General features: G+C 50.3%; 1 protein-coding gene across 1 annotated transcript in view; it reads right to left on the bottom strand.

The window, feature by feature from the left end:
* Positions 1–2,038: 2,038 nt before the first annotated feature.
* Positions 2,039–17,330, bottom strand: part of CASTOR2 (cytosolic arginine sensor for mTORC1 subunit 2) — a 90,412-nt gene continuing 75,120 nt past the window's right edge. The window contains exons 3-10 of the mRNA XM_065731755.1: positions 10,046–10,239; positions 9,493–9,625; positions 8,540–8,663; positions 8,034–8,144; positions 6,815–6,897; positions 5,321–5,415; positions 2,708–2,749; positions 2,039–2,608 (exon numbers count right to left, since the gene is read on the bottom strand). Of these exons, the coding sequence (XP_065587827.1) occupies positions 2,531–2,608; positions 2,708–2,749; positions 5,321–5,415; positions 6,815–6,897; positions 8,034–8,144; positions 8,540–8,663; positions 9,493–9,625; positions 10,046–10,239 (860 nt within the window). The 3' untranslated portion in view covers positions 2,039–2,530. The remainder of the gene's footprint in view (positions 2,609–2,707; positions 2,750–5,320; positions 5,416–6,814; positions 6,898–8,033; positions 8,145–8,539; positions 8,664–9,492; positions 9,626–10,045; positions 10,240–17,330) is intronic.

Genomic DNA, 17,330 nt, shown 5'->3' with positions numbered 1-17,330 from the left:
CTGGCAATGCCACAAAATCACCCTGCCCGGAAAACTGTGTTTTTTTCAAGTTACTAAAGAGCTGGTAGGAGTTCTTTGGGAAAAAGGCTGAATGCTGCTAGTGCAGAAAGCTGGCTCAGTGCCTCAGCACCGGGACGGACGGCGATTGGGGAAACCCTATGCTGCCAGCAGCATCTGCCCAGCACACCACGCGGGGGACACTGCCTCTGCCACTTCCACACCTGCAGGACGAATCCACACGAGCCCCAAAGTGAAGGCAGAACAGAGCTGTGCTTCTGGCACTGGCTCCCAGTGCACGTGCACCTCCTGCTGAGCTCTGGGATCCAACCCCACCGTGTTGCCTCTGCAGGGGCAGCTGCTGCTGAGCAGCCCCAGGAGAGTGCTCTGCTGTGCTGCAGGACGTGGCCCTTCTCCTGTGCTGGTGACAGCTGCTGCTACACTGCGTTGTGCTCTGTGGAGGCTGAGTGATGGAGGAACAGGGGATGGGGGACAGAGCTGGGCTCAGTCCTACAACACAGCGTCCCCAGTGCTGCCCATAGGATGCACACAGCACCAGACACACAGCACTGGATGGACAGGGACTCGTGGGGAGGAGGCAGTTGAAGCTGCCAGGCAGAGCTGCACACCTCAGCCAATGTAAACACGCCCCAGCACACAGTGTAAATAAATACCGTTTCGCAGAAGGATTACGGGTTATGCTCTCTAGCAGGTAATAAAAGTTTAATCCAGTCTGACTTCTGCAGTCAGGACAGGGACACAAAGTGAGATGCGTTAAGCTGCTGCTGGAGGCGTGAACGGGAGTGGCAGCGACAGAAAGGATTCCTCATCGCCAAATGCCATCCATCACTGATGGCCAAAGCCAACGCAACAAGTTCCGTTTGGAGCAAACGGCGGTGACGTGGTTTTGGGGACAGCTGTGGTGCAAGAAGAGAAGCAGCCAGTGTGTTTCACAGCACCTGGACTCCTCCTGTGCCACGGTCAGAAAGCAGCAGTAATGCAGCGGCCGTGGGGGACCACGGGCTCTCTTTTGGGCACTGCACCATCGTGGGACCCGCTGATGCCACGACGTCAGCACAGCAACGAAAAGGACAAGAGGAAAAGGAGTCAGTCTGCACAGTCCTGTCCTCCAGAGAGCTGCTGGTCTTTGCTAAAAAACCCTCTGAGAGATCCAGACAGCAGGACCACCAGCAAGGAGGGTGAGAAAAGCCCCAACTGTGGAGAAATGGAAGGCCTCAGGGAGGTGATGCGGAGGGTGACGGAGACACGGAGTGCCCGTGTGGGGTTGTGCACCCCGTGGCATTTTTGGGCCCACATCTGCAGGGTGGGACAGCCCCGTGTGACGCCCTGCAGCCACAGATGTCAGGAACGTAAGGCCACTTCCCTCCAGGAAAGAAGTGGAACGTGTACATTAAGAAGAAAAAAATAATAAACAAACCCAAACCAACCTCTAAATCATCCTGAGTGTCAAATTAAAGAAGAATAAAAACTAAAATCCTGTTTTTTTATTCACTTTCTCTTAAGGCTCAGTAGAACTGCTGCTTGTTTCAAGTACTTCCTCTCCTCTTGCTGCTCCTGAGGAAGCAGCACCAACGTCTGCATGTCCTGCACACACCATCTCCCCCTGCTACACCCTGCACATTGCTCCAACACCCTGGCTCACAGCTGTGGGATGCAGCCTCACTACCACCACGCTAGAGGCTCTTCGGCAAGGCTGGAAGTCCTCACTGAAGCTTGTGGACCTTCTCTCACAGTGAGGACAACCTGGCTGAGGTGGCCCAGGCTGTGGGGTAGGAGAGGAGCAGGGATCCGGCCAATGGACAAGACTGTGCCCTGCAAACATCTAAAATTGGGATGGGAGAGGAGGAACCTCTCTCCTCCTGCTGGTCATGGGGTGTGAGGGGACAGCAGCTGTCCCAGAGCAGGGACACAGGGGGAGGACACTGGGGTGGTGGGAGGGAAAACAGACCTAAGCCTGACTCAAAGCAGGCTGAAGCTCTGGTGGAGTGACCTGCAGGGCCAGAGCAGTGTTGCCCCCCAGGGCTTCCTACAGGCAGCTAGGCTGTAACTGCAGGGAAAAAAGACAAACAGGGCAGTTCAGACAATATGGTAATTTCCCCTTTTCCATCACCCAAGACTGGAAACAGAACCCCAACCCCATCTTAACCCAACATACGCAACGATGGACGGTCCTCAGACAGCCTGATGCGAGGAGACAAGCCAGCACTGTGCCACGTCTTTTCTGTTTAATTCCACATTTCAATTTTTAGGGGTCTCAGGGCTCTCTGGCAGCCAGCAGCCCACCCTCTCCAGCCATGCTATGGGGCTCAGGGCACAGTCCCCACATCCGCCCATCCGTCCGTGTCCGTCCATCCGTGCCACGTGCTGGGGAACAATGGGGGTTCCCGAGCAGCTCCATCTCACCCAGAGCTGAGCCTCAGGAAACGGCCCGACCTCCCCTCCTCCTGCCCCTCATTCATAAAGAAATTTAATAAAATAACAATAATAATAATAATAATAATTAAAACAAAGGCTATTTGGAGCTGTTTCTGCTCAACTTTCCACAGTCTCTTTTCATGTCACTCTCTGGAATCAGATTTTTCAAGAAATACTGTGAGAAAAAAAAAGAATAATAATAATAATTATAATAATAATAAAAAGCATCTGGAACCAGCTCAGAAGATTTCTAATGCTTTTCAGCTTGACTGACTTGGAGTGCATTGACCACACCATTTATATTTTCTTCAGGTACCTGCAAGGAAACAAAAAAGAAAGGTCAGGTTCAAGCAAAGCCCGGGTTGGATGACAAAAGGCAGAATGAAGAGGCAAAGGCAGAGCAGCCCCAGGGAGCCAGGATTGCTGCTGGACACCTGAACTCACTGAGACAGGGCTGCAGCTATGGGACCCTTTCATTTCAGAAGAGCTAATGCAAACGTGGTTGAAGGGACTTTCCACTCCTCCTTCCTCTCCCTCCTCTCCTTCCTGCTGTTGGCAAAGCCATGTGCACCTCTGTTCTTGCAATTCCAATAGAGATTTTGACAGGAGGAAACCAGGGCAGGGTCAGTGGGCACGGTGGTGATGGTGGGCAGCTGGACTCGGTGATCTCAGTGGTCTTTTCCAACCTTAATGATTCCATGACAAGGGAGTTCAGATAAAGCTCCTGGAGTCCTCGTAGCTCCTTCACTTCAGGGACTTGACCTATGCATCTGTATGCCAGATACCTGCTCTCCACGCTGCAGAGAGGCCCATCAGCAGCAGAGAGGCACTGACTGCTACCTACACTCAGTGATGGCACTCTGGGGATGGGCAGCCAACAGCTCTTGGAAAGTGGGAAGGGGATGGAGGGAAAATAAACGATCTGTGAACAGCTGTGGGAAGCCAAAATAACTCCTGGTAGGGAAGATGAAGGGACTGCTTCCTCTGCGAGGTATTTGACTCCTTGGCCAGGAGCACAATACCTGGATTCAGTGGAGACCCTCTGAGCTCAGTGGAAATATGGCTGTGATTTTCTGAGAGCTTTTAACAAAATTGAGAAAAAAAAAAGGAACAACATCCCATGAGAAATAACAAGAGAAACATTCAATTTTCCAGTGGGAAGATGGAACAGGAGCTGCTAACTCTGATGATGTGTGAACAAAGGTCTGCTGGGAAAGGAAGAAAATAACCTTAAAGGAACCACAGAGCCAGGGCACAGGGCTTGGAAGAAAACTCCAGCAAACATCCATCACATGAAATAGGACTATGAGACTTGGCTGCCTCTTTCATTGTCTTTCCCTGTACGCTGAATGCTGCCTGGCTCCCTTAATGCCAAGGCACTATCAATCATACAACAAACAGCTGGGCTTTGTTTTCTCCAGGACATGTGTGCAAACTTTTGATCTGTGAGACACGTCCTAGTTGTGCTAGACACCTTTGAGATCCCTAAAAGAGGGCAACTGGTGCAACATGCTCTCTGGCAGCCAGAGGGCAGATCACACATCCACAAGGAGAGCCAAAGCAAAGCTCCAAACTGCTTTCCAACCACAGCTCCAGCCTCGGTAGGGGCAAAATGCTGGGGAAGATGAGCAAGGCACCTCCAAGAGTGAGGCAAAGACAGCAGAGCACCTGGAAAAGGTAAAAGGGACTCTGCTCACTGGCTCTCTCCACACATACCCTGCAGGGAGCTGGGAGCTGCCTCCAGCCCAGCCCCACCTCATCCATCCATGGAGAGCTGGAGGTTCCCGTCTTGGCAATGCTTCCCAATGGGAATGGCTTCTGGAGCACTCCTGCAGCTGACAGCAGGGAGAGCTGAGTGGAATGAAAAACTAAGCAACAAAAAAAGCGTAAGATGAACAGGAATAAGAAGAACGGGGCAAGGGGAAGGAGTTTTTATAAGGAACTCTATATTGTTGACAGCAAATGCTGACCAACCTTAAACAAAGAAAGAGAGGATGGAGAGAAGAGGTTCAAGATGCTCTCAGACCTTGAGAGGTGCCGCTGGAAGTAAAGGTGTTTGGGAAGTCAAGAGCCCAGGTGAGGGTCCTGGCCAACAAGGCAAAGGAGGGCTTGCAATGCACCAGCAGTCAGCACGCCTCGGTGCTAGAATGGCACCATCCACGTGAAAACATACAGAAAGACAAGAAGTAGGAAGGAAAGTGACAAAATACTGCCTCAGAGAGGAAGACCCGCAGACCTTCATGTGTGGCCCAAACAACAGCTGCTTGGAGGCTGCAGGGTTGGATGCAGCCACTGAGCAAGGTGGAGCTGCTGCAGAGTCATCACAATTGCACGGCACTGAGTTTTAAGTGAAGTATCTATTTTAAGCTCTCCACATACTGCCTGACAATGAGCAGCACTCTGCACCCGGTGCCCTGCGCAGACAGCGTGCTCCTGAGGCCACGGCAGCAGGTAGGAATGCGAGGCAAAGCTAACAGTATTGATTTTAAAATGGTGTTTTATTAGCTTATCTTATCAGCACGGTTAATATCCAAGAAAATAAGGCAAACACATACACCACTCTGACCTTTGCTATCTAGAATAATATTTACTTTTACTCTTTACACACATGACCTGTGGGCTGCAAATGGTTCAGCTGTGAAAAACCCAAGTAACGAGCTGAAAAAACCCAGTGAGAAATACCCCCTTGGACTCTTTGGAGCTTCTGGAGGTCACAAGTAGGGTTGGACAGTGAGTGCGCAGCGATGAAAGGAGAAGTAAGGGCACACTGAGGGAAATGGAGCCAAGAGCACAAACCAGCTGAGCTCTGTGGGCTTTGTTAGTGCGTGGCTGGTGTTCCTGACACGGTTTGCCTCCCCTGCCCCAGAGAAGCTGTTTGGATACTCACCAACGCGTGATCAAACTTAAAAGTACTGATGTAGTAGGCTGGGATGTCGGCCGCGGCCAAAGGCTCAGAAATCTGAGCGACAATTCCACATTCATCTGTTGGAGAGACCAAAAAATGAGTCACTGTCCATTCCCCCAAGTGGTCCAACCGGATTCTGAACGACCACATTCAAACGTTGCTCATTCAGGGGACTGGCAGCTGTCCTTGTGCCCCATGGATGGAATGTGCCGCGTCACTTCTGCATATTTTGCCTCTGGGATGCATGAAGAGAAGGTACATGAGAACGGTGTTCTTACAATGTTTTTGTTCAGAGGACTAAAAATAAAAAAAAACCTTTTCCAAGATGTTCCTGAAGTCTGCATTTCTGAACTGTTTTAGAGGCCACGGAAGGAGTCCTCGTGTTTTCTGAGCACTGGGTCTTAGCTACAAAATTCTGATTGAACTCCTTAAAACTGCAGGGGCCATAAAAATAAGAGAGAGACCTCTGCAGTAAAACAGTTCTCCCATTTGGATTTCTATACACCTATACTCAGGAATGGTGTGGTGAGCAGGACTAAGGAAGTCATCCTGCCCCCGTGCTCTGCATTGGTGAGGCCTCACCTCAAGTACTGTGTTCAGTGTTGGGCACCTCAGTGCAGAAAGGACATGGAGGTGCTGGAGCAGCCCAAAGAAGGGCAACGAGGCTGTGAAGGGCTTGAAGAATATGGCCTATGAGGAGAGACTGAAGGAGCTGTGGCTGTTTGGTTTGGGGAAAAGGAGGCTGAGGGGAGACCTCATTGCAGTGTCTGAAAGGTGCTCACAGTGAGAGCGGGGTTGAGCTCTTCTCACTGGTGACAGTGACAGGATGAGGGGAAATGGCCTTAAGTTGTGCCAGGGTAAATTTAGGCTGGATATCAGGAAACACTTCTTTACAGAAAGGGTTGTTAGGCACTGGAACAGGCTGCCAGGGCGGTGGTGGAGTCACCATCCCTGAATGTGTTTAAAAAACATTTGGATGTGGTGCTCAGAGACATGATTTAGTGGAGGGTTGTTAGTTAGGGTAGTATGGTTGGGTCGTGGTTGGACTCGATGAGCTTTAAGGTCTTTTCCAACCTGAGTGATTCCATGATTCTCAATATACCAAAGCCCCAGAGTTGTTCAAAGGCTATGCTGGCACAGCACTGCTTTCAGCAATCTGCAGTGCATCCTGTGCCACCTCTTTGTCCATTTTTGCTCTTTAAATAGAAACCCAGTTGCAACTGCCCCCACCTCCAAAGTCCTGCAGATGGATGTAATTTAGGTGGAGCTGTCAAGCATGTAGCACTTTCAACAGCATATTTAGAAGCCTGACTTATTCGTAGGAGTCACCGATTGGGAAACCTCAACCTGCAAAGTCACGCTGAGCAGCTGGCACTTAGAAAGCCTCAGACACAAATGGATTTTTCCATCCCCTTTGAAGGCCCTGAGGCAACTGACCCCCCAGTGCTCCCAATGATGGCCCAAATGTTTACCTACCAAAGCCAAGGGGCTGCCCACCAATCCGCACCATCTTCCAGAGTTCTCCAGATGCACTTGTAAACAACAAATTATTAGGAAATCTGCAAAAGAAAGGGAACGCCAAACGTGGCAATTAAAACACAGCGGTGTGTCAGGTGCTGCCTGTGGGGATGCTGCTGCTCCTGTTATCCTTTCTTGAAACCAACAACAGTGGCAGGTGTTTGAGAAGTGTGGAGGTTCAAGAAATGTGGCACTGAGCGTCAGTGGGTGGGACGGGCTGATGGTTGGACTTGGTGATGGCTGGGCTTAGTGGTCTTTCCAATCTTACTGATACTTTCTTTGATGGTGCTCACTGCCCCTGTGCCCAAGCACCAGCAGTGCTTTATCCTGTACCATCCCTAGGAGGTCCCTGGGTTCTCTCTAGATCCCTGATTCGTAGCAGAGAAGGAAGGCTGGTGGTCAAGCAGCTTGCTGAGACTAAGCAACAGCGAGTGGCTGCCCAGATTCCCCAAGCACTGGCTGCTGCTCCAAGCCTCAGGCCTCTCCTGAAGGCAGGCAGAGGTTTACTCCAATTAAGGTTGAAGATATTTTCAAGAGAGCAATTAATAGTTTGAAGAACAAGTCCTTAGGGTGGGTGAGAATCAAACCAAACTCTGCACTGCGTGTCAAAAGCAAATCTATGTATGGCATCTCCATGCAGTCTGGTCTCTGCACCCCTCAGAGACCGCCGTGATGTGGAGCTGCAGAAGTACACACACACACGATGCTGACTTTATCCCTCTCCAGACTAATGAGCTCTGAGCTCTGGCTGCATGGAGATGACAGTGCATTACTGTCACGAGGAGCCTGCACCGAGCCCAGCCACGTGTGAAGGCAAAGTGGGCGGACAGTGTCACTGAAGTCCCCACTCTGCTTTGGTTTTTTTTTGCAGTAAAACTTCAACCAGATTTTTGGGGCTTTTGCTCTTAAAAGTTATGAAAAAATGGAACAAAAATGTCCAAAACACTTTGCTCCAGTGTTCAACAGTGAGACAGCTCTTGGGATCCCACGTGACACTGTTATTTCATTCTGGGTCTGGATCAACATGCTGGACATGCTCAGTAATGAAACAAGGCATACAGGCGTGTAGCAGCCATACAGTAAAGCTCCCATGTGTGAGCTTAAGCTGCTTCCTGCTCCTCTGAGAACTCCCCAGGTGGTTTCTGGGAGTTTGGGAGACCCTAAGACCAAAGCTCACCTCTGCTGTGTCTGGACATCCATGACCAAGGAGATGTAACCCTCGATGAGAGAAAAGGAGAAAAAGCGAATGTGTCCCGAGTCTTCATTGCCCACCACCGAGTCCTTTACTCTGAGGAAACAGAAGAGAACAACATTCACTGTGTCCAGAAGAGCAAAGGAGGGCACTGAAAGAAGATACAGCCACTGACACCAGTGCTCAGACACCGATTTAGGGCGGTGTCACAGAGCTCTACCACATCCCACTCCAGCAGCACGCTGGCTGTACATCTTTGGGTGACATATGGATTTGAAGCTCATGGATCACACTGCTAACTTTCAGCTTAAGTCTGAAAGGGCTCAGTTTTCTACAGCCAGTGGAGGTCTTTGGGCTCCCACCTCTCGGGACAGCCCTCTGGATCCTCTCTGTCCCTGACTGCAAGGCACCACAGCAGCGTGAGGCTGCAGCAGGTCCGCAGGCAGTGTGAATTTGTGCTCCCCCAGGGCCTGAATCCTGCCGTGACCTACCCATTGGAGTAAAACATCACATCCATGAGGAGTGTAGCAACAGTGGGAAGGGTATCTGGGTCCAGGCTGGTGACGCAGAACATATTACTCGGACTGGAAAGGGGGTGAATGACAGGCCTCTGAACTGCAAGAGACACAGACACACAGCCGTGAAGCCACGTCCCACCAGATGTGACAGCCACACCACAGAGAAAACCAACAGTGCTGGCACGGTAAGAGCAGAAAGTTTCTCCTTACTGAAGCCCTGCAGGCTATCAGACTGAAATAAGTTCAGGCTCCCACAATTTAGAGGCATTTCTCTGGCTGCTGGCAGTACGCCTTCTTATCCTTCCTTTCTCCAAGTCTATTTTATTGACAGTTGTGCCTTTCCTATAAGGCTCATTTTCTTAAGGAGGAGACCTACAGTTGCCAAGTGATGAGGCTGAGTGGCACTTCACAAAGCATCCCTGTTTTGTTTGGCTGTGGGCACATTACTGCACCTGGGTGTGGAAGAACAGAAGTACTTAAGTGGTTGCTTTTCCCAACTGTGCCCTTTGCTTCATTCTTGTTTCTGGAAACATCGTAAGGTTTTGTATGGCTGCAGGCACACCACAGCCTTGATCCTGACGGGTACTGAAGTGTGAAGGGTGAATAACAACACTGTGCGCATCCATGGCAGCAACACTTAACCAAACCTCTGTAGAAGCCATTTTCTTTTGCAATGTTAACATATGGAAGTATGGGCTACAGACAATGTTTTGTTTTTGCAGCTGCAATGAGTTGTGTTTTAACCTTCTGTACTCTAGAGACAATAAACGGGCGTTAAAAGGCTCAAATTCCACACAGCTCATCAGCATTGCTCAGAAAGTTAAACACCTCCTCCAGTCCTCGATGAACTTGGGCACGCGTTAAGCGAACTCCAAGCCCCCACGAAGACCAACACCCCAAGGAGTTGAGCCCAGGCTGCTCCTTACCCAATTTTGGTTTGACAAATCCATTTGTTATCCCAAGGTCGTCGGCGGCCACCGTCTCCCCGTTCACTACTCTGAGGATGGTGAACTCTGCAGCCAGCGTGTGCATGACGAAGGGCAGGTCTCGCTCACGTACCTGGAGGGGGACAACAGGATGAGCTGGTGATGGCACGCACCAGAAGCATGAAAACACTGCAGCGGAGGTGGAAGACACAGGGACGTGGTCACATTATAATTCCCACCCGAGGCACACAAGGTGCTGTTTAGGTGTGTGTCTGGAGAAGTACTTTTGGTGGTATTACTGCAAATATCAGTAGGGTTATCTACTGTAAGTAGGGTATAAATATGTGTATCTGGCACATAACCCATACCAACAAGTGCCTTGTTCCACAGAGAAGCTCCTGAGATGCCAGAGAGCATAATGGCAAAGCACAGAGCTCTGGGGAAAGCAAACCTTGGAGTTCCTGCTGTTCCTCAAGCAACTGGTTCCCCCAAGCGTCACTTTAGCGTCATTAAGTGCCATGTGCTGGCAGGTGACCCTGCCGAGTCCACTTACCAGGATGAAGTCTGTCTGATAGGTGGAGAGCATGAACACTGAGATGTTTTGGTCAGCTAGTGGTGCTATGACTGACTTGGCAATTTTGGTCACACCGATGGGCTGGGAGCCAGAGAAGCCACCTCCACCGGACACCACGTTGAGGGCAAGCCATGTGGCATCGGCCACGCTCAGGTGCTCCGAGGAAGGCAGCTCTGCAGAGACAGAAGGAGAGCACAGAGGTTTGTCAGAGAGGCATGGAGAGCCAGGTCCATCACCTGGTCCTCATGTGGCAAGGCAAGAGATGACCTCACCAGCCTGCCCAGCATCCCACACTGCCTCACAACTTGGCTTTTCTGATCTAGTTTTACTTTCCTTCCCTAAATCCATTTGACATGGAGGTCGACAGAAGAGCCTGGGCACCAGCCCAGGACCTGGAGATGCACAGCAGATCCCTGCTGCCTCCAGCTCCAGAGCAGAAGACCCCACAGCAGAATCCCTATTCACTATAGGGCAGTTGGACTAAAAGACCTCCGAGGTCTCTTCCGACTCAAACAAGACTACAAGGTGATCACACACTGAGATAAAGGAAATCTTTTTAAGAATAATGCCACTGCCACTACATTTGCTTCTAGTCTAATGGTATTAAGGAGTTCAAAATCCGTACTTAAACCACCTAATACAGATCTTTCACTGTTTTAAAGAAACCTTTGTGCATTAACAGCCCATAAAACCAGGCACGGACTCTGGAATGACGGAATAACCTTCTCTAAGATCGTCTGGACTTTGGATTTTGGTTTGGTAAATTACAGAAGCAAAGAGCTCAGAGCCAGATCCAGCCTCACAAATGCATAATCCCAGTTAAATCTCCTTGGCTTCGGGAACTTGACCTCAGCTGCAGCCTCAGCCAGCACAGCACAGCGGAGCTCCCAGCGGAAACCTACACACTTGGCTTTGAGGTTCGACGCAGCCCAGCAGCATGGAAACACAAACCCAAGGATTGCCGCTCTTGCACCAACTGCTCTGCATCCCCATACCCACATTCCCTACCCTACAGCATCCCCCCACACTGTATCCTTTGCATCTCCTTTGGGGAGGCCTCTGGGAGCTGTTTCTGTCCCTCTCCATGCTCTGTGTAATAAATTCATTCCCTCACACCCCGAGTCCCCAGGCACTGCTGCTACGAGACGACGACGGCGTTGAAAACCCAAAATGAACTGAATAACAAACACTGTTCGTTTTGCTCTCCTCAATAACCTCAATTGTGTGTGGCATGAAAATAACCCTGAGCAAATACACTGCAAACAGTGGGGACGCTGAGGGTTCTGCTTTTGCATTTTGATGTTCAGCTTCACAGGCCAATCTTTCCTTTTTTTTTTTTTTTTTTACCAGATAATCAGAGCTCGCACGGAACGAAAACTATGCACCAGGGAGAGGGGGTAAGTTGGTGCATTAATCACCAGTGTCACCTCGTGGAGACCACTGCGGGTTGCTCGTGGAAAATTATTGCAGCCAAAATGCCATTTGGTGATCAGTTTGCCCTCTGCATCAGACAAGCACCCCCAAAATGCAGCTCACTCCACCAACCGGCGCGTAGGAGCTCAGACCCTTCTCCCTTTATTGTGACCTCTGCTCCTTGCCTGAGAGATAAATACGAAGGGAAAAAGAAAATGATGCATTTCTGCGCTGGGCGCCTATCTGCTCCCTGGCAGCACGTCATTGGTATTTACACTTCCACCTCCTGCATCCCAAAGCCATTAAGGCAGACAGGCACCTAAATCACAGAAAGGTCAAGAGATACCGCTCCTCCTGGCACAACTGCCCCCAGAGCCATGGCAGTACCGAGCCAGCACAGCCCGGGCTGCAGTGATGCTGCAGGAGGAAGTCACAGCTCATCTCCCTCCCTGCCAGCAGAACGGACAGCGTTCCTGCCTTACACGGGTGACCTGGCTGCAGCTCAGTGCATCCCATAGGCTATTTCGGGGCAGGGATGTGATGGCAGATGCAGCTTTTTGTGGTGGATGGAGGCATTGCTGCGGATCCATGATGGCAAATGTCACAGACCTCTTCCTCAGGGGCATCTGAAGCTGTTGGGCATTTCTGGTCGTGTTACTGCGGGTTTAACAGGCCCTGGGAAGTGTGGCAAGGCCACTCCGTTTGCTTAAATAATCTGCTCCTCATCACTCAATTAACCTTGCGAAACTGACTGAAAACATCACTTCTGGATGCTGTTTCCACCAGGCAGCCAGATGGAAAAGTACAGCCTGAATTCCGATGGAACAAACCCAGTCTAGAAGCTCAACAAATTCATCTAAATAGCATCAAATCAGCCACGTGGGAAGGTGCTGTGTGCAGGAAGCTCGTAGAAGCAGAAAGGAGAGCTGAAAATACAGCTGCAATGTTAACACAGACTCATTAAGGCAGAGGAAGGCAACAGAATCACATCACAGAATCATACAGTGGCCTGGGTTGAAAAGGACCTCAGAGATCATCTCTAACAGCCACAGAGCAAAGCAAAGATTTGTCCAAGGTGCAGCACCAGCCCAGCAATAAGGCTTAGGGCATGAATTAGATTAGCTTTTCACAGCTGGGATGACTGAAAAGCAAGAGGGCTGCCCCAGAACTCTTCATCCCATTTAGCTGGTGTGGCTGAACTCCACGGCATGTATCACAGAATCATCAGCCCAGGATGTGTGCTGGTGAGCATCAGATCAGCCCTAAGTGGCTCCTGAGCAAAAATAACCAATGGCATTTCCACCAGGACAACAAACTCTGGCCAAGACCCAAGCAGGGCTGAGCAGCAGCCACCAGCACACCAGGACATACAGCACATTCAGGCCCCATGAGGCACTCAAAAATCTCTTTGGGACAACATGAACGGGTTCAGATCTCTCTCTCTCTCTCAAAAAAAGTAAAATAATGGGGCCAAACCAGTGCTTTGGTTCCAGGCTGGGCAGCCATCCCACTGTGGAGTTCATTCCAACTTGACAGCCATCAGATACGCACCTGAGGACATCCATTAGCTCTCAAACGAAACGGTGGATATGGGAAGGATTTATTGTGCTCGGAGGGAAATGAAGATGCTAAGCTGGCTTGTTTCTCCGGTGTGATATGCTGGATCATCTCCTAAGCACTTACCTTCACTCAGCACAGAAGTTTTCGCATTACAGCAGAGTGCTCCGGGTGATGTGCTGCTCATTGATTTGTTCTGGTGCTCTGAATGAACCAATTGCTCATTCAGTTCATCATTACAGGGCTTACATTTGCAGCCACGGCTAACTCTGAATGTTTAAAGATAATGCAATTAAAAAGAACTTCCTTTTCTTTTTTTTTTTTTTTTTAGCAGCCTTTTTGCTTTAGATCCCTTACAATGTACTTATTTCACCTTTTTTATAGCCTCCCTCTGCAAAAAATGACAGCTGGAGTCTTGCTTATATTACAGAGATAGAGGAAAAAAGCTCCTGCAATCGTAGGGCTCCAACAGTCAGGCATTAAAAATAAAAGTGCTGCCAGCTGCAAAATTCATGACAAACGGGGGAGAGCTGTCGCCCAAACCTCTACGTGGCAGCAGAGTTTATGGACACATCTTTCTAATATGATTTTTACATTTGTTAAAGGGTTTCCTCCCCACTGCCCTGCAGAAGGTGTTCATCGCTGTACGTGTCTTCAAATCCCATCTTATCACGAAGTGGGGGATTATCTTGGGTGGCAAAGGCTGATCCAAAGCCCAGCGGTCTTCCTGACTTCTGCACTGGTGTGGTCAACAAGGAGGGCTGGGGGTGCTGCTGAGAACGGCCTGCAATGGGCAGAGCACCACTGGGGCCATGGTGGGCTTCCAGCACCACTGGTGCTGATTCCTGACATCTGAGATGCTGTTTGGGTTTGAACTGGAGGTCCCTGCTCAGAAAGCTGTGCCCCCTCAGCAGGGAAGTGGTGAGACCTGCCTTCCCGTCCTCCTATTTAGGTATTATCCCACTCACAAAACTGCCAAAAGAACATTGTTAGGTTCGCAAACTCCAACACTGTGGCGAGGAAATGACAGCTTGACACTTTATGTTTTCAAACCTTGGAGCTTCCGTGCCTCAGTTTCCCATCTCTGAAGTGGGTACAGAAAACAACGTTTCGTCCTGGAAAAGAACCTGGAAAGCCCACTCCTGGGGAAGAGCTAAACGCCATAACCAAGCAGGAGCAGCTGTGCAGGAGACACAGCCTGGCCAGCTGCTCACCCATGCTCCCTGTATTTCTCTCCAGGTATTTTCCTTCCATTCGGTTTCCCAAAGCCACCTGTGACCACGGTGCCATGGCACCAGGAGGTGATGGGTCTCCAGGCCTCTCCTTTCGCTCTGAAGCATGAAAAACAGTAACAGCTGCAGCAATCCAATCAGTTGCCTTTTCTCCAACTAATAGGGCTCCAGCCTGCAACCACAACAAGCACTCCTTCGGTCTGCATCTGGAGCGCAGCTGGATCACCTTGCGCTAATGAAAGGCCAGGACTGCCCAGGGGGAAAAGAACGTCTTTGAAATGCAAGTCCCCATTGCCAGAGGCATCTTCAGCCACGTGAAGCAAGATTTATCTGCTCTCAAACCTGCGAATATTCCTTCCAGCCTCAGCTTCCCTGTGCTCCAGCAGAGAATTAGCATCTCTGCAACGATGTGATGGAGAGCTGAGCTGTGCACTTTGCAGAGCTGCAGGCAGAGCCAGGAACGCTGCCTGGAGTCCCCATGTGTCCCACCGACATCTCTTCCAACCTGAGCTGTCCTATGGGTCTGCAACTTTCCTTACATACACACAGCAGCTGGACTTTAGACCACCAGCAGAATGGGACACCAGGTTTGTTCTGCACCTTGCTAGGTGGGAGGGTGCAAGGTGCAGCCCCCCACGCCTGATCCCACGCTCCCCCTTTGCTCCCTGGCCCAGATCTGCAACCCCAGCCCTGCTCCCTTCCCTGTCCAGCGAAGTCACCACCCATTTTATTGCAAAGGTACAAGAGCAAACCCTACAGATGATAAACCAAACCTGTGCCTGCAAGCTGGGGAGAGAGAAACAGCTGTGGATAAGTGTATTTTTGCACAGGCTCCTGCATCCAGAGCACTGGGAGCTGCGTGCATTACATCACAGCACACCCCAAACCCTGTATGGATCAAACCATCAGATCCTGCAGGCGCAGCACATCGCACAGCTCAGAGCACATCGCTGCTGGAGGAGGATTTCACCTTTCCATGCCCACCCCCATACTTCAGTTACCCAAGAAGTGGGCACTGTGAATTGTCACTACTCTCCCCTGACACCCGCGCAGGCATCTTGTCAAGAGCAACACAAAAGCTTTTCTTTGCGGGGAATTAAAAACAAGGAAACAAACACAGGCACTCATGTAAGCCCCACACTGGCTCAGACAGCAAATTACTTCGAGACTGTTTGAATTCCAGATCAATGGATCAGCTGCAGTGCAGGGCAATTAGCACCTTGAAATTATTCAGAAAGCTGAAGTGTGGGGTTTTGGGGAGGGGGTGAGAGCAGGAAGGAGAGGAGAGCTTTCTTGATGCAGAACTCAGTGCAGAGCTCCAGCTGAGCGAGGTTGGCTGGCTGATGCTTCTGCAAGGCAAGAGAGAGGCTGACAACTGTTTAACCAACACCAAAACCTTTCCTCATTTGAGATGTTCCAGCGGTCCTGGACTGATTTCTCCTGCCCCTCTTAGGAACAGGACAACCTCACTGCTTCATATGCACTGCCCCAGGTGCACGTAGCACGCTTTGCTATTGCTGTCAGAGGAAGAGGAAGGGATGGAGGGATGATGCCCAACCCAGGTCCACTGTAATCTAGCTTGTGGGCCCTCTTCAAACAAATGCTACCTCCAAACTCACCCAGAAGCAATGAGATGCTGCCAGAACTGCTCCCAGCCTGCAGGGATCCATGCCCTTTGCTGTGGAATCCCCCCAGCACTCCTAAATGCGAGCCCACAGAAGAGCAGGCACTGAAGGCAGGTACCAAGGATTAAAGCAGGTTCTTGAGAAGCCCTGCTCCTTGCTAACAGGTCTCCATGCCTCTATTATTAATCCAGGAGGAAAGGAAAACCACCTCTGCCCAAACGGTTTCCTACCGTCACAAACACATTTCCATCTCTCCAGACCCTAGGCAAGCAGAGTGCAAAACTCTTTCAGGCACTGATGCTCTTAACACTTCAGAATCGTGCTAATCTGATAAAGCACTGATGGAATTATGCAAGTAAAGAAAGCCAGCCCTGATAAGGAGCCTTCTGGATAGGGCACAGCATCACTTAGCACCCACAGGCAGCTGTGCTCTGCCCAGCCCCACAGCCTGGGGCAGAAGCACGGCCAACCTGCCCCAACCCACAGCAAGGAAAAGCAAACAGCAGCATGCACACTGCTGCTCACACCAAGGTCTTCCTGAGGCAGTTTGCTGTTTTCCACTCATCTGCAACGCTCGATTGCAGCAAGTTTGGCTGAGGGCAGCAAAGCACAGAGGCTCGTGGCTGCACACATGCAAATCTCACCTCCTTACAGTGCTCCCGAGGCAGCCAGGCTTTGGGGTAATCCAGCACTAAGTGCCACCAAAACAGCAGCACAAGGAGTAATTAACAGAGAGATGCTTTCCAGGGCTGTGCGCTTCGGAGGCAGGCAGTTCACCCAAATAGGATTAGGATAGCTCAGGATTTTACTTCTTTATTTCCACTCCCTTAACCATGAGATCAGTGTAGCTGGCCTTGGAAGAAACAGGCACAGAATTCACTTAAGCTGAGATGGGTCTGAAGCTAAAACACCATTTTCCTCTATTTCTCTGTAACATTCAGGACAAATACAAATATGGAACAGAACTGACACTGGAAAGCAAACAGCATTTAGTCACCCACACAGACCTCTAACAAGCACTTTACTGCAGAAGTGAAAATCCTCTGCAAAAGCAGTTTAGTTCAGGGGAAGGAAACCTTCAGGAAAGCAGCAGGAGAACTCCCCGACTGCCCAATTGTGGGAAATCAGAGGTAAAACCAAAACATCCGAAGGAAACCAGAATGGTTTAAGTGGGAAACCTCCAAGCTGAGGAAGCAGTGGGGCTGTGGTGGCCTGCTAGCACATAAACATATAAAGCGTTTGTGTGCATGCACAAAAATATGCCTATCAGTGCTTCCAAAGGCAGCACAAAGCCTCTGCAGAGCTCAGTGGAGCTATGAACCACCCTCTGTATTCCTTCTCCGTGGAGGGACTAAAAAAGACGTGCAACACGGCCACTACCACCTGGTAGTGCTGGTGAACAACCCGATGATTTCTAGCATCGTTGTGTTCCACGAT

The sequence above is a fragment of the Cyrtonyx montezumae genome, unplaced genomic scaffold, assembly GCF_038088225.1.
Source record: "Cyrtonyx montezumae isolate F1298 unplaced genomic scaffold, pur_monq_1.0 scaffold_15, whole genome shotgun sequence".
Lineage (NCBI taxonomy): Eukaryota > Metazoa > Chordata > Aves > Galliformes > Odontophoridae > Cyrtonyx > Cyrtonyx montezumae.
Note: the sequence above shows the minus strand (reverse complement) of the source record. Positions and strands in the feature narration are given on the sequence as shown.